Source organism: Eretmochelys imbricata, chromosome 1, assembly GCF_965152235.1.
Source record: "Eretmochelys imbricata isolate rEreImb1 chromosome 1, rEreImb1.hap1, whole genome shotgun sequence".
Lineage (NCBI taxonomy): Eukaryota > Metazoa > Chordata > Testudines > Cheloniidae > Eretmochelys > Eretmochelys imbricata.
The window spans coordinates 192,841,598-192,856,598 of NC_135572.1; the positions used below are offsets into that span (position 1 = coordinate 192,841,598).

Here is a 15,001-nt window from a genome sequence, read left to right on the forward strand (position 1 = left end):
TGTAATTGCTGGCAATACACAGTTTATAGTCCTTGGAGAGAAAGCAACACACAGATGCTGGCCATTAGGCAGACGGGCTTGCTGGGGTATCACCTGGTATGATGGGCTGTGAAGCCTTATAACTGCCAGTCAGAAGGGAGTGAGACATAGCTCCCCACCCAGACACTAGTGGCAGATAGAGGCCTGAGAACTGACTTGGCATTCCTGGAGTGAACCACAGGCTGGGATGGGATGGGGGGGGGGGCTTTAGGGTTGCCAATTTTGGTTGGATGAATTCCTGGAGGTTCATCACATGACATAATGCTTAATTAAAGATTAATCTTTGTCCTGGACAAAGTCTCCAGGCATTAATTGTGGAGGTTTGGCAACCCTCGGGGCTATAAGCACAGTTACCCTGAAACTGTGACAAAGGGTAGCTAAAGTTAGGCATCTAAATCACCACTTAATTAAAATGCCCTGATTTTCAGGGGTGCCAAGTACCTGCAGCTCCCACTAAAGTCAAATTTTGTATTGGCCTTAATGGCAACTGAAGATCAGGCCTTTAGTTTATATGCTGAAAATAAAGAGCATATACTTTAAATAATCCTGATTCACATTACTAAGGTATCTCCCTAAAACTTACTAGTACTACTTGAGATTCCCCTTACAAGACTGAAACAGACTTTTGTAGCCCAATAGCCTCATGAAATACTTCCTTCTGTGTGCATGGTTTTTTTTTGTTTTAAATACCACTATAAAATCACAAGTAGTTCCTGCTTCCTGTGAGCATCCATCCAGCATGTACGGATGGTAAGCGTGCAAATAGAAACCTTAGTTCTTGACCGGTGTAAACACACTATTTGTAATGCTTATTTTTTAAAACAAAAAGTCAGGTTAAATGATCATGATTGTGGAAACATGGGTGGATTGGAATTATTCAGTTAAAGCATTTGCCTTCTTGGACACAGACATTTAATCTGTTTTAACCAAATAATTTTGAAAACTTTTGTAAATAAAGCTACAGCATTTATACAGAGTGCAAGGGATCATGTTCATGTGATCTAGGGGCTTGTCTACATTATACGGCAATGCACACTACAGGGGTGTGAATTCTAAAGTGCAGCAATGTGTTGCACACTAACTGGCCCCTGTAGACCCAGCTGGCATGAACTAAAAATACCCTACTACACATTAAGATAATACTTCATTACTACATTTAACACATGCTAGGGAACTTTAATGCATGCCAGGAAGATCTTCACGGAGCAGTTAAGTGCGCAGCATGTTGGTGCCCTTTAGAATTCATACCCCTCTAATGCACATAGCCGCACCATATAGATAAGCCTTTGATTTATAAGCAGAAGGTGTAAAGGAGCCTGCCAGTTTGGTGCATAAAGATATTCTATAAAATCCCTTTTAATGCTTGTACAGTATTAAGATATTATATTTGTCCACAATGGGTCAGAGATCACATTCTGTTTGAAACAACCGAAGAACTGCTTGCACTTTGATTCTTAAATACCTCAGACTACATTGTGCATAAACCTGTGATAAAATATGAGCATGAGTTAGAGCAGGAGATGAACAGCACCAATTGGAATATATTAAAATCTCTCCTGAATCGAGAAACAATCTACTGATTCATAATTAATCCAGATAACAATTTTTCCGAGGATTTTGTCACATCATATTTTATAAATTTTTTTTTATTCGTCACCGTTATTAATGACTTGAGAAATACGAATTGGGAATATTTTCCACAGTAATTTTTAGTAACATGCCTTCTTCCTCTGGTATTGTACCTACACATGAGTTGGTTTGGTTCTGGGATAGTTTCTCTGGCATGACAGTAAGCAGAATTCCATTTTAGAGAGCAAACTATTGTCACTGGAGCGTCATCAAAAAAGAGCTACAGTATTCTCAAAAATGTATCTGAATCGTGCGTAGCTCACACTGAATCATAAATGGCATCACTTTATTAAGGAAAGCATGAACTCCACACATCTCCAAAACAACATACATTATTTCTCCATTTCAGTTAGTTACTGAATGTTTTCCTATATACAATTAAAGCTGATTTCCAAGATGCCAATAGCATTATACTTGTCATTCAAGATGAGATTAGATTTCAACGGAAGTTCAGCTGAACTAGTTAGTAGAGGAGAACAAAGTGACACATACACACACACTTCAGCTTTGATGGATAATAATAAACACCATGTAACAGTTTCTATAACAGATGTTACTGATTTGTATGTGTAGTTTGTTTTTAATAATAATTATGACAAATGATGATATTTCCAACATTTGATAAAATTACCTTTAATACTTGTACCTTTGGAATGATTAATTGTTCCTTTAAAAGAGTTTTCAGTTATTCATTATGAAAAGAGAAGGAAACAGAAATTACTGAAAGGAGAAATATTATTCTAATGGGTATATTTTTGAGTCCTAGTTTACTAATATAAGATTGCTAAAAAAAACCCTTAATTTTACTTTTAAAATTAAACATTTCCCATATTTCACTGGAAAAAATTAACCCTATTTTTTTTATATCCTGAATATAGTGAATCCTTTGAATCTTGTTGATCGTGAAAAGAGAGGGTTTTAAACTGTTCTTGTGAGAATGCTTTCTGTTACCGATGGTTATCTTCTACCCTCTTCACACGCAGAAAGAATGTAAGATTCATGACAGGTATGAAAACTCACAAAACTGTTTTAAAAATGCCATGCAGAAAAAAGGATAATTTACAACTTTGAATACACATTGAAATAAGCAGAGTATCATTTCCCACGAAGAAAAATTGCATTATTATAATAATTAAAAAGTATTGCTCCTTCAATTGAATTTATGCCAATATAACTCAATGGCAAACTGTATCTCTTTCTAAGTACAGTATGTGTTCATCTGCAGAAAATATAATACCATGTTCTCCTTTTCTCTTTGTGCCTTAGTCAGGCAGTTTACTTTATCCCAGTACTAACATAGCTCAGCATCAGCTTTCCAATGGCACCAAAATTCAACCTACCTACGTCCATTACAGCCCTTCACTGCTTATCCAGAATCTTTTTGTGAACAGATTTACTCAAGGTATATCTCCCTCTCCACCCCCAATACTGAAGTCAGGATGATAACCAAAGAAACTAAAATAGTCTCTGACAAGGGAGTAATAAGGACCTCAAGCTTATTATTTAATAACAAAATAAAATAAAAATCTGAAGATAGAGTCATGAAGGTGATATCCAGGATCGAAAGTCAAGAGAAAAATATATACTACACGGAAAGCATCCATTGCTTACAGACATTTTGGCAATTAAGTTGCTCAACCATAGAGGCTGCTACTAAGAGTAGTAAGTTCCCAGTAAGATGTCACTACAATATTCTGCCCCTTTCCCATCCCTTCCTTGGGGTTTGCAAAAAAGACTGTAAAAAGCAAACTGTGATATAATAACAAAAGAACAAAATTAAGGTGTTTTTTTTAAAAGAAATAAGAACAAAACAAAATAATTTTAGTAACTGCGTAGTTAAGTCAAAGAATGCATATGCAACAACAAAACTAGCTCATTAAACACACCAAGACCAACAGTTGTTAAAAATCCACAAATCTAGTAACTCTGAATAATTGTGAAGTCACAGCTATTACTCAAGTTGCTTTCAAAAGAGACACTGTCAAGTATTTTTAAAAACTGATCTTTTAAAAAACTGTTTCCTTTATCTTCTTAGAAGGTTAAAAATAACATCTCTTTTCCTGTTTTTTGTTTGTATGTATGCAACACCTCAGTCATTTTTGTATGGAGCATATACCAAAATAGCACTGTTGGCTTTACTTTCCAGTCATCAGACATAAAACAGCCCAGCTGTGTGAACCTAGTTCTGTTTTTTTGTGCTCCACTTGTTTGGTTCTCAGACACAGAGCAAAAACATTAGGCTAATGCACAGGCAGCGTCTCTGCAGGTATGAGAACTTTTTAGCTACCCGTGATAGTCATGAGTTTATTTTGAAAAGCTATTTTTTTTAAAAAAGTGGGAATCTGTAGAAGGCTCTACTCTGATTTTCAACAACTTTACAATTTACAAAGATTTTGGTCCTGATCTACTTGACAGTGTCACTTTGATCAGTGACTTCAGCAAAACACCTCAGGGATCACACAGACAGATAAAAGGGTGTTCTCATACCTTTTTTGGTTTTTCCTGAGTTTGAGAGGAAGAAGAAGAAGAATTAAAAAAAAAAAATCATATTGTATCCATTTAAGAGGTTTTTGGTTTTTTTTAAACAGTGCCCATTATTCTAAATTAGAATAAGTCATGTCCCAAGACCTTGCTCTTACAAGAGTGCTTAAACTATGTATCAATTGTACATACAACACAATAGAAATTAGGGATGAAAAAGACCACCTTCATTATCTTGGCAGCTGGTGATGAGTGCTCTCTACACAGCATGTTTTCCAGTGCTTTCCTTTCTTGTTTTTTTAACTCACGAGCAGTGCAGTTTCGACTACTTTCTTTGGGAGACCACTCCATAAATTGGTTAGATTTAATTACGTGGACAAGTCTCATATTCCTACTTTAATGGCCTTTTAGCCACACTACCCAATATACATAGGCTAAGCCGTACAAGTGCATGGAGTCCCACTGAAGTTGCAAAGGCCCAAGGGTTCACCTTAGCCTTAGCTCCCAATTTTTCCTCAGAACAATCACTTTCTCCTTCTCTTTAGGTGGCTGAAGTTTAAAATCACCTTTACTTGTAGACACCTTAGTTTAAACAGGATATCTTATTTATCTATTGGTAGCTCTTAAATCAATACTATGTATGCCAGAGTTGTACTTCCAACACAATCCTTGAGAAATCTATCAAGAATGACAGCTAAGAAACAGTTTTTCAGTTAATAGTTTATGCCAAAGATATTTAAAATGTGACAAACTGCTCTTAACTCAGAGAATAATTAGCTAAAATAGTATTTGGAAGTCCACAGGGGTGGACTGTGACAGGGCAGGAGTGGAATGCATCAGGTGCAGACTGGAACCAGAAGGTTGATAAGTGTGTTAGCAGTGTCTGCGGGGGATGCATGGGAAAGAGTTTTGTGACAGTGGCTTCAGGGGACGACAGGCGCGGAGCTGCTCGGTTTACAGTCCTGGTAGCGCCTGGAGCATGTCCGTTTGGCACTCCATAATGTTTAAGAGCTGCTCTGTGGCTTCGTTCTGGTGTGCCGCGTTCTCCTTTCGGTATCTCTTTTCGCTGTCCTGCCACTCCTTCAATTCATGTTTTTTGACCACCGAGTGCATCATGACATCACACAAAAAGTCCTCTTTAGTTCTTCATGGCTGCTTTCTAATTCTGCGCAACTGTTCAGCCACTGATAATGAAGAGGGAGGCTGGGCTCCCAAGGTCATGTCTGTGAAGCCAAAATGCAACATTTTACAGAAGCAGTATTGTTTGCAACACTTAGACCACTAATTTAAAACTCAGCCACTATTCACATACCTGTCCCTAACTGGCTGACCCCAGGCAAACACACATGAGCCACAAAACCCCCCAAATGGTGAGTAACTGCAGGGGCTGGGGAAATCAGTGTTCCAGGACTGTACTGTACATTGGGCACATGGCTCTTGGGGAGAGCCAGCCTTGTGTGTGTGTGTGGGGGGGGGGGACGAAAGGGGCTTATAATCATTACTGTCCCCACATTTTCCACAGGCTGTGTTCATTACGAAAGATATTTCACTGCTGAGGGTGAGCAGGGAATCAAGGGAGGGTCTTCTTCAAGACTGCGGCTTCCGCCCTGGCCCTTATGCGGCTCGCCTGTGTGTATCAATGGTGTCCCCATAGTGATGGCAGAGTGGCACCGGAAAGTTACCCTTAATGGAGCAAGAAACAAAGCAGCTCTGCCAAAGAACCTGAGGCAGAGCATTGCCCAGTATCTCCAAGAAAGTTTCCTGGAGATCTCGGAGGGAGATTCCCATGAAGTGCGGGAGTCAATCAACAGCCTGTTCCACCGCTCAGACTAGACATGTAGTGGGAGATAAGACTGCTTTCTGCAACTCTCCTACCCTCAACAACTCACTTCAGCGATTCCCAAATCAGATCCACTTACCAGGGGCCTCCTCTCCTGTTTGCACTTTGCCAACATCCGACTGCTGTGACTGGCTAGGCTCCTCTGGGGTAGAAAAGAGCTCCTGACTGCATGCATCTCTGATCTCCGAATCATCCTCTGCCTCTGGGTCCCCCTCCCACTCCACATCCTCATCCATATTTCCTCCTCCGGGCTTGGTCCACTCTCGACTGGCATGTGAGACACGGAATTATCCACAGTGGCCTTCGCAGTGGTGGTGGGGTCGCCACCAAGAATCGGGTCCAGCCCTTTGTAGAACTGGCAGCTCATGGGCGTAGCACCGGAGCAGCGGTTTGCCTCCTGCACCCTGTGGTAGGCGTTCCACAACTCCTTCACTTAGACCCCATACTGCAGTGTGTCCCAGTCATGGCCCCCTTCTGTCATGCATCATGAAATCTGTCCACAGGTATCATAATTCCTATGGCTGGAGTGCAGCTGGGACTGGACAGCCTCCTCTCCCCAAATGCTGATGGGGTCCAGCAGCTTGGCATTGTTCCAAGCGCGGGCTCACCTGGTGCATGGAGCAGGAATGGTCACCTGGAAAGATGCACTAAGACCACTGCACGCGTCACCGAGCAAACAGGAAAGGAACCTTCAAAATTCCCAAGGAATTTAAGGGCTGGGGATGACAATTGGTCACCTGAGGGCAGGGTAGTAGAGTTCAAACCGATGACCAGAGAGGCGAGAACAGGCATTGTGGGACACCTCCTGGAGGCCAATCACAGCACTGTAATCGACCAGGGTGTCTACACTGGCACTGTGGCATTGTGCCCCTGCGCAGAAGGCTCTACACCTCTCGTTGGGGTGGGGTTTTTTAGAGTGCTGCAACTGCACAGTTTCTGCGCGCTAAGTAGCGTGGCAGTGTGTGCACCTCGGGAGTTACACCGCAGGAAGCTGCTTTCCTGCGCAGAAACTTGCTAGTGTAGTCAAGGCCTTAGTTATTTCCTTGTGAGGTCTAGTTTTCTAAATCAGGTTACTTGTCACTCACACTTTTGGTTGTCTTTGCAAGTAAGTCTATTTAGTATGAATAGATCTGAAAATACTTCCAAATGAAAACCATCGTCCTCTGGTCTTAAATTTATTTGCAGATGAGGCATCAACTGCCCCAGAATCAAGATATGCAAAGTTGCAGTTCCCACATTAAATTTAAGTCAGTCCCCTTGCCTATCTGTTGTGTTTTCTATTCCTGCATGAAGCCAAATAGCTTAATGAATATGCACAACATGGTCAAATTAAAGTGAATTTGAAAATGCTCCATTTCCTGACTTTGGTGAAATTAAAATATTCATCTTTAAATTTATATTTTATTTTCTTTGGATTTTCAAATTTACATTTTTTGGGTAAGTGACGTAGAAATTAGAGAGAAATAATTTTAGGACTATTTAATTTAATACTTCTTTAGAAAAACATTTCTGAATTAGCTTAGCTATCAATTCCTCCAGAGACAGCTGAATAACTTTCTACAGAATTATACATATGCACACACAGATATCTCTGGCCTAAGAATTTCAGCCCCAAGACAGCTTGTAAGCCACTGGAAACACCATTAACACCTGAGCAGCACTTCAACTCTATTTAATATTGCAGTTTATGTGACACAGTACTATATTTATGGTATATGCTCCAAGCAGCAAGGATAAAAAGGCATTCATCATACAAGACTATAATTCACCACTGGCATAAGCATATATAATGCCAATAAATTGAAAGGGATTGTGCATGCTTATGGAAGCAATAAATTGGAACTATCAGGTCACCCACAATACATCACCTTCAGCGCAGAAAACCACTGGAGTGTCAAGCCTGTACTTTTTACATATGCTGTACTAACAAAATGAGCTTTCTGGGGGAAGGGCAGGGGATATTAAAGATCAATACATAGTTTTATTGTTTTAACATGTCTAAAGAATTTTATACATGTTTTCTCTTGATCTGTCCACTTAAGCTGAACAAACAGACAATATTTATATCTATCTTTTATTTATTGGGGGGAGGGGAGAAAACAAACTACTTATTTCTGCAAAGCCACACAATATACTGAACAAAGAATTGTGAAGTCCTCTAGCACATTGCAGGATCATGTAAACCAGGAGGGGTGACATCACTTGCCAGATCTAAAATTAGACAATAGCTATATTTTGGTTTTCACAAATGTCTATATATCACAACCTTATATACCACTATATAAACCTGCCCGCTGTGTGGGCTGTACAAGAATCTTCCCTTCTCTCCATTAATCTTTTCTGGGGTTCAGTGTTATTAAGAGAAATGGGAAAGATGTACAAGATCAACATATCAATCCCCCTACAAGAGTCGCATATAACTTTCCGAGATATTCAACAGCTGTTACTTTTTTTGGTAGCCAAAAGGGCAAGCTTATCTTTCTGATGAATTATGTTTATAAAAATAATGATTTTATTTAGGAAGAGAGCTGGCAAAGAAATAAAGGGATGGTAGTAAGGAAAGGAAATCATATAGTTGTCAGAAGTTAGGAAAGAAAGCAGAATAAATTTAACTTCTGCTCACTCCTGATTTGTCTTCATTCTCAACTATGTGTTTGTGAAGTTATGCGGAACTTGGTCCTTAGTTACACTAATCCATCTTCTATGGAATCAACCGGAGCCACATTTAAGAACAGAATTTGACCTGTCCCTAATAACAAATAAACTAAATTAAAAATTATGTTTAAATCGTAGGACATGAGTGAAAATTTTTACCCAATTTTCACTATTCTAAGGCAACACACATTCTCCATGGATACTATTAAAGAGAATGTAAGTTCTACTGAATGGACTAAATTATGCCTCTGTATTCACGGTATAGGCCTCCCCACTAAATTCTATTGGAGCCCCATTTGTGCCTGTATTCAAAGGTTTTAGCACTTGCCCTTCAGGTTTCCACACACCGAATGCTTGTTTGATGATGCATTTTTGTATTTCTTCACTGATTTGTTCAAGATATAGGAGTATTTAACAAATTGTCTAAAGAAAAGTTTCTGCAAACAATTTAGATGCCTATTTGTGAGATTAAAGAATTTTCCCCAAACCTTAAGACAATCTAGGAACAGAAAAAAGTGATTATATCCTTCAAACTCCTTCCACAAAAATGAATCTGAGCAAAAAGGTAATAAACATTAAAAATATCCCTAAGGAAGGAGAGTGAAGCAGAGACCGTTCTGCATGTTTTTTGCATTTATTCCTAGATCCCCTCTGTTTTAATTAAATCTCCCACTTTTTAAAACCTGTGTGAGTGCAAGCAAAGCATCTATCAACAGCTTTAGTTCCTTATTATATCTCAACACATCAAATTAGGCCATCAAGAAATTTCCTCTTTCCCAATGAGAATAAACCCAATCCCGTAAACCTCTTCTAATAATTTAGGGTCTTCACACCAGCTATCCTCTCTGCCACCCCTTTTAAGGCAATAATTATCTTCCTGTGATATGGCAATCACAAAAGCACATATTATTCCAGATGGCATCGAAAAAAGCACCTTGCACAGTATCAATATACCTCTTTTTTGTATTCTCCATCTGCTTGAATTAGACTATATATTTTTAGTGTACACCACTACTATACTTACTAATTTCAGTGATTCTCTTCCCCATTCTCTCAGCATTTTCCTGATCTATGTATTAGGCAATTGTTCATATGGCACATATCATAGTTTGGTTGCATGCTGACAAAAGAAATTTGATTGGCAGAGTTTGCAACATAAAAGATGGGCAAGGAATTTCAAAATTAGTGGGTCTATCCTTTCCATAATAGCCAGCATCTTCAATTTGTAAAAAAGTATTTAACAATTCACAGTTGTTTCACATCACCTACTCTAAATGCAGTCTTGAAATAACTTTGCAAAAATCATTCCTATTTTTAAGAATTGTGATCTTCTAACTTAAAAGAATTGCTTAACATTTGTCTCTTACGTTTTGTAAGCCAAAGCAAACAAATTATGTCACAAAAAATAGCAAAATCGTATGGGTACAAAATATTGTATTGCAAAATACACAACAGAGAAGCTTTCCAGGCTGACAATAATTAATCTGTTTTTGTGGCTGCTTCTGAAATACTTCAGCGTGGAAGTAACGACAAAAAAAAAATTACAGAAAGTTTGTGCAAGGCCCTCCAGATTACTGAAGCCCTAAGAGGCAAACCCAAAAGTGTGGTTCAATTCTGTAAGGCGACTATACAAAAATGGTGCAATTTTACTCAGCAAATCTGCTCCATATGTATTCAGTCACCTCTGTTGATTTGGTCGACTACAAGCATTTTCTTAGGCTATAATCATGCTTTTAACACATTAGCCCTGAATAGTCAACATAGATATGGGAAACGATCATGGAAAAAGTACTGTGGAAAAGTACTACGGGTTCTATTTTGGCTAATGCACAATTAAGACAATTATTAAGTAAATTTCTACAGTAGAATATTTATTTTTGGTAATGATGCATATGCCAGAAAGAACTGATATTGATTCTCAGATCCCAGAAATGGTTGAATTTGCAGAGTTAACAGAATCAAACATATTTTTACTTAAAAAAATTGAGCACGAATGAGCTCAAGCTGAGAGAAAATAAACAGAACCCCAAGGCTTGCAGGGACATGTTTCAGAGCAGTACTGTACACTGGATGCAGAATGGTCATGTCCTTATTCCAGAGTTGCACCAGCACAGCTACAACCATCAATATTTTTAGGCACACACATCTATGATAGATTAAAATGAACTGTAATCTGTTATAAATCTTCATCTTTAAGGGACAATCATAAACCCTAATTACTCCACCCTGGCAAAAGTATCTGCACATGAAGAGTGATTTACAAGATCAAGGCATTAGAGAATGTTCTCACACACACACACACGTCGTATCTTTAATAAGTTGTCTCCAAAAAAAAAAAAAAAAAAAAAAAAAAATCACTCAAGATACAGTAGTTGGAGTTACCCAGTTTACCCAACACATATTCTTCAATGCACCTTTCTTGTTTACTACAGCATATGTGAAAATTATGTACTTTCAAATTGAAATGGGAAATGCCAAGGAGCCATTGCCTATGCTCCTGCAATATAGCTTAATACCATTCATCTTATTTTGCTGAAGTCTAAAAATTGCATATGCAGCTTTTTATTTTCATATTGAAAGGAGAATTATTACTTCAAAGTCCTAATATAATCTACAGCATTTACAAGTACACTGATTTGGGATTTACTTTCCAGAAGAATGAACATTAGATACCCATGAATAGAAAGTACTGGTAAGTGTTTTAAAATAACTTTACCTTTATGCATTCTTCTTGATTCAGACTCTTTGGTTATGGTTGCCAGACAGTGAGGAAGTACACTGCCACAGCTGTTGCTCTGTCCTAGTGGCAAATGACCCTGCATAAAATTTTGTGAACAGATATTTACAAAATGCACACCTTATAACTTTGTACATCAGCAATTCCGAACAAAACAAACACCTCAGATGGATTTCATGACAAAGTATCAGCTATAAACTACTTTAGCTGTACACATTCTCAATTTCTGAAATATTTTCAAGTATCTTCTCCTCCTAAAATCACATGAAGGCTCTCGTCGCTCTACAATGATTCATGGTGCCACAATCTAGATACAATTTTCAGTTTCATCTCCACCTTCTAGTAAGACCATGAGGAAAAATCAGAATTCTAAATTTTCTTTAAAAATCAGTTCACTTTCATTTGAAATTGGAATCACTATTATACAGTAATCACAAATTAACTGTTTATGCATGCGTGCTTATTGCATGACATCACTACAGGTTTAAATTAAGGTTGTTTTGGTGCCTTTCCATATCTTAACATGTTTGGATTTCCTTTACGTTTAACTCTGAATTTATTGGTTTGTAACATCTAGGGTTTATCTACACTGAAAAGTTACATCGGCATGGTTATGTCTCTCATGGTGCAAAAAAACCACTGTCCTGGGAGACATAGTTAAGCTGACTTAACAACCGGTGTAGACAGCGCTATGATGATGGAAAAATTCTTCAGTCAACCCAGTTAACACCTCTTGGGGGACATGGATTACCTACGCAGATGGGAGGATCCCTTCTGTTGCTGTAATAAGGACATGTCTACACTTACCTCCAGAGTGATCGATCCAGCGGGGGTCAATTTATCGCATCTAGCGAAGATGCGATAAATTGACCGCTGAGCACTCTCCCGTCGACTCCGGTACTCCACTGGCGCGAGAAGCATAGGCGGCGTCAACGGGGAGTGTCAGCAGTCGACCTACCGCAGCAAAGACACCTCAGTAAATAGATCTAAGTACGTCGACTTCAGCTACGTTATTTACGTAGCTGAAGTTGCATAACTTAGATCAGACACCCACCCCTTCCCCAGTGTAGACCAGGCCCAAGTGTCTACACTAAAGCTCTACAGCGGAACAGTTGCAGAGTGTTTTAGAGTGTAGACATAGCCTTAGTTTTGGGATAATTACAACATCCGATGAAGTGAGCTGTCGCTCATGAAAGCTTATGCTCAAATACATTTGGTAGTCTCTAAGGTGCCACAAGTACTCCTTTTCTTTTTGCAAATACAGACTAACACGGCTGCTACTCTGAAACATCCTTACGTTACTCAACCTTAACTCCTTAACTTTTCATAGGGGACAACAGAAATGGAAAAGCTATATACAGGCATATTGCTTACTTTAGGAGTAACACTTCGTCCGAGAGTAGCGCTACTGAAGTGTGGCGATACAGAGGGAGTGGTTTTCTTGCGGGGTAGAGTATCACTCAAATATGTGCCCTCCTTGTGCTGTTTCTTTCTTTCTTCCAGATTTCTAAAGTGCTTAAAATATAATTTGCAACACTGTTTTGACAAAATGAACTGAACTGTTTGGTAAGTTATGTTTCACACAGAATATAATGAAATCTACAGTCTTGAAATTTCACTGTAAAGAACCTGTCTTGTTTTAAAGCTAAATATTCTGTTTCACATCTTGTCCAGAATTTATTTTATTTTATTTTATAGGCTGCTGCAGTACTAAAAACATATCACTAGTCATAGAAATTTATATGGTGCATGGTAAAACAGTAACCAATTGTCCCCAAAGATAAAAACGATCAACTATTCTCAATTTAGAATAGCATTAAAGACTCTCTGAAGCTTGTGCAGTCCTTAAGGTTCTCATTTAAACACTTATTAATGAGTTCTGCCAGTTAAGACATATAAATGGCCAAATAAAAATGGTGTGATTTCCAAGATTCAATGGGACACAGAAATACGTTACAAGTTCCATTTCTTTTTATGGAGATTGTGGACCAAAATAATGACAGGGAGATGATTTTAGAAATAACAGTTTTAATTCTTCATCCTTTTAAAACTAAAAATGTGTTTCCATACAGGTGAGTTGTTAAGAGATTCATCTTAAACAAAGCTCTCAAAAAAGCTATCACACACATAGAATGAAAAATATTTGTAAACAGAAAGTAAAGCTTAATGTTAAATTATCACCAATTTGAAACTGAATCATACTGTACATAAAAATGGGCCTGTAATTTGACATCAGTACTGCCTGTTGATTAAGAAAACATTGTAAGAACAGGAACACATTGCTGGCCCTGCACCCTATTATTGTTTTAAAAACACAAGGAGTCTAAGGCTCTGTCTACACAGCCAACTGAACGACAAAACTTTTGTCGTTCACAAATGCTTAAAAAAGCCCCCTCCCGAAAGACAAAAGTTTTGTCTTGGCAAATGGCAGTGTAAATGGCTCGTTACTGGAGGAGTGCACTCCTGTTAACAATACGAACCTTGCTCATAGGGGGTGGAAGTATTTTGTTGACAAAAGTGCCAACAAACAGCATTTAGACTGTCCGACTTTTAACGACGTGGACGTGTTGTTAAAAGCTGTGTAGACAAAGCCTAAGTTTACAAGTGGCATCCTATTAGGCAACAGAAAAATAAACCCCTCCAAATGCTAATGAACTGGTAGTTTAAAGGCAATGTATTTTTGGAGTCCATTGTTGGACAGTAATAGAAAACCCTCCATTTAAATATGACGTTAGATCTAACCACTGGCACTTTACTGTTGTAAGAGCTTCCAACAATTAAGATAGCTCTCAAGTGTCAGCATTTTCCACTGTGTTATTCGTTTGTTTTAACAGCAAACAGACATACAATATGTACCGTACCAGGGGCTATTATGAGATCTTTTCTCATCTCATTGTGCATGTCTCTATCACTAAACACATTTACAGACCACCACAAGAAGAGACTATTTATTCGACACCACTCAGTAATAATTCATAAACATTTCAGCAAACCCTTTAAGTACAGAACTCTGCGAGTCTGAATCAATTATGGATTCTTAGATAATCACATCACATGAAAAATTCATGTGTAAATGACTTCATTGCCACCATAAAAAAATCCAAGATGATCAGCTTTTAATTTGTTACCTGTTGTTGCCTGCGATGTTTCTTAGCTGGAAGAGGAGGTGGTGTATCAGATAAAGGAAAAGGATCTACATGTGTAACCATGACCTCAGGCCAATGGACTGATGGAAGTTGAGCAATAGAGCGAGGAGAAAGAGAGTGAGGAAACACAAATCCAGAACAGAGAGATGATCTTAGCTTTATAGGAAAGAGAGAAATTACACACAGAGTTTTGTACTAGGAATTACTCAATACACATGGCACACACAAGCTGCAGTTTATAACAATATTTCATTGAGAGAGTTCTGAATGAAAAGTACACATTATACTGGAACTGGTAAGATAAATATTTAAATATTTGAAGCAATGTAAAAATGCTAAATACCAAGTTTATTGGTAAACTATAGCAGCACAAAGATAGAAATTTTTTAGTCATAAAGTTACTCCATTTTTACACAGAGTTGCTTCTCTATTTTTTAAACAATGTAAAGGTTGATATCAAGGCAAAAAGTGACA

At 38.2% G+C, this 15,001-nt stretch overlaps 1 protein-coding gene across 2 annotated transcripts in view; it reads right to left on the reverse strand.

Annotated features, from left to right (window-relative positions):
• PHLDB2 (pleckstrin homology like domain family B member 2) overlaps positions 1 to 15,001 on the reverse strand; it is a 79,467-nt gene that overhangs the window by 15,329 nt on the left and 49,137 nt on the right. For both annotated transcript variants that reach the window (XM_077820844.1, XM_077820854.1), the window contains 2 exons: positions 12,756 to 12,896; positions 11,361 to 11,460 (listed from right to left, as the gene is read on the reverse strand). In XM_077820844.1, coding sequence (XP_077676970.1) covers positions 11,361 to 11,460; positions 12,756 to 12,896 — 241 coding nt within the window. The remainder of the gene's footprint in view (positions 1 to 11,360; positions 11,461 to 12,755; positions 12,897 to 15,001) is intronic.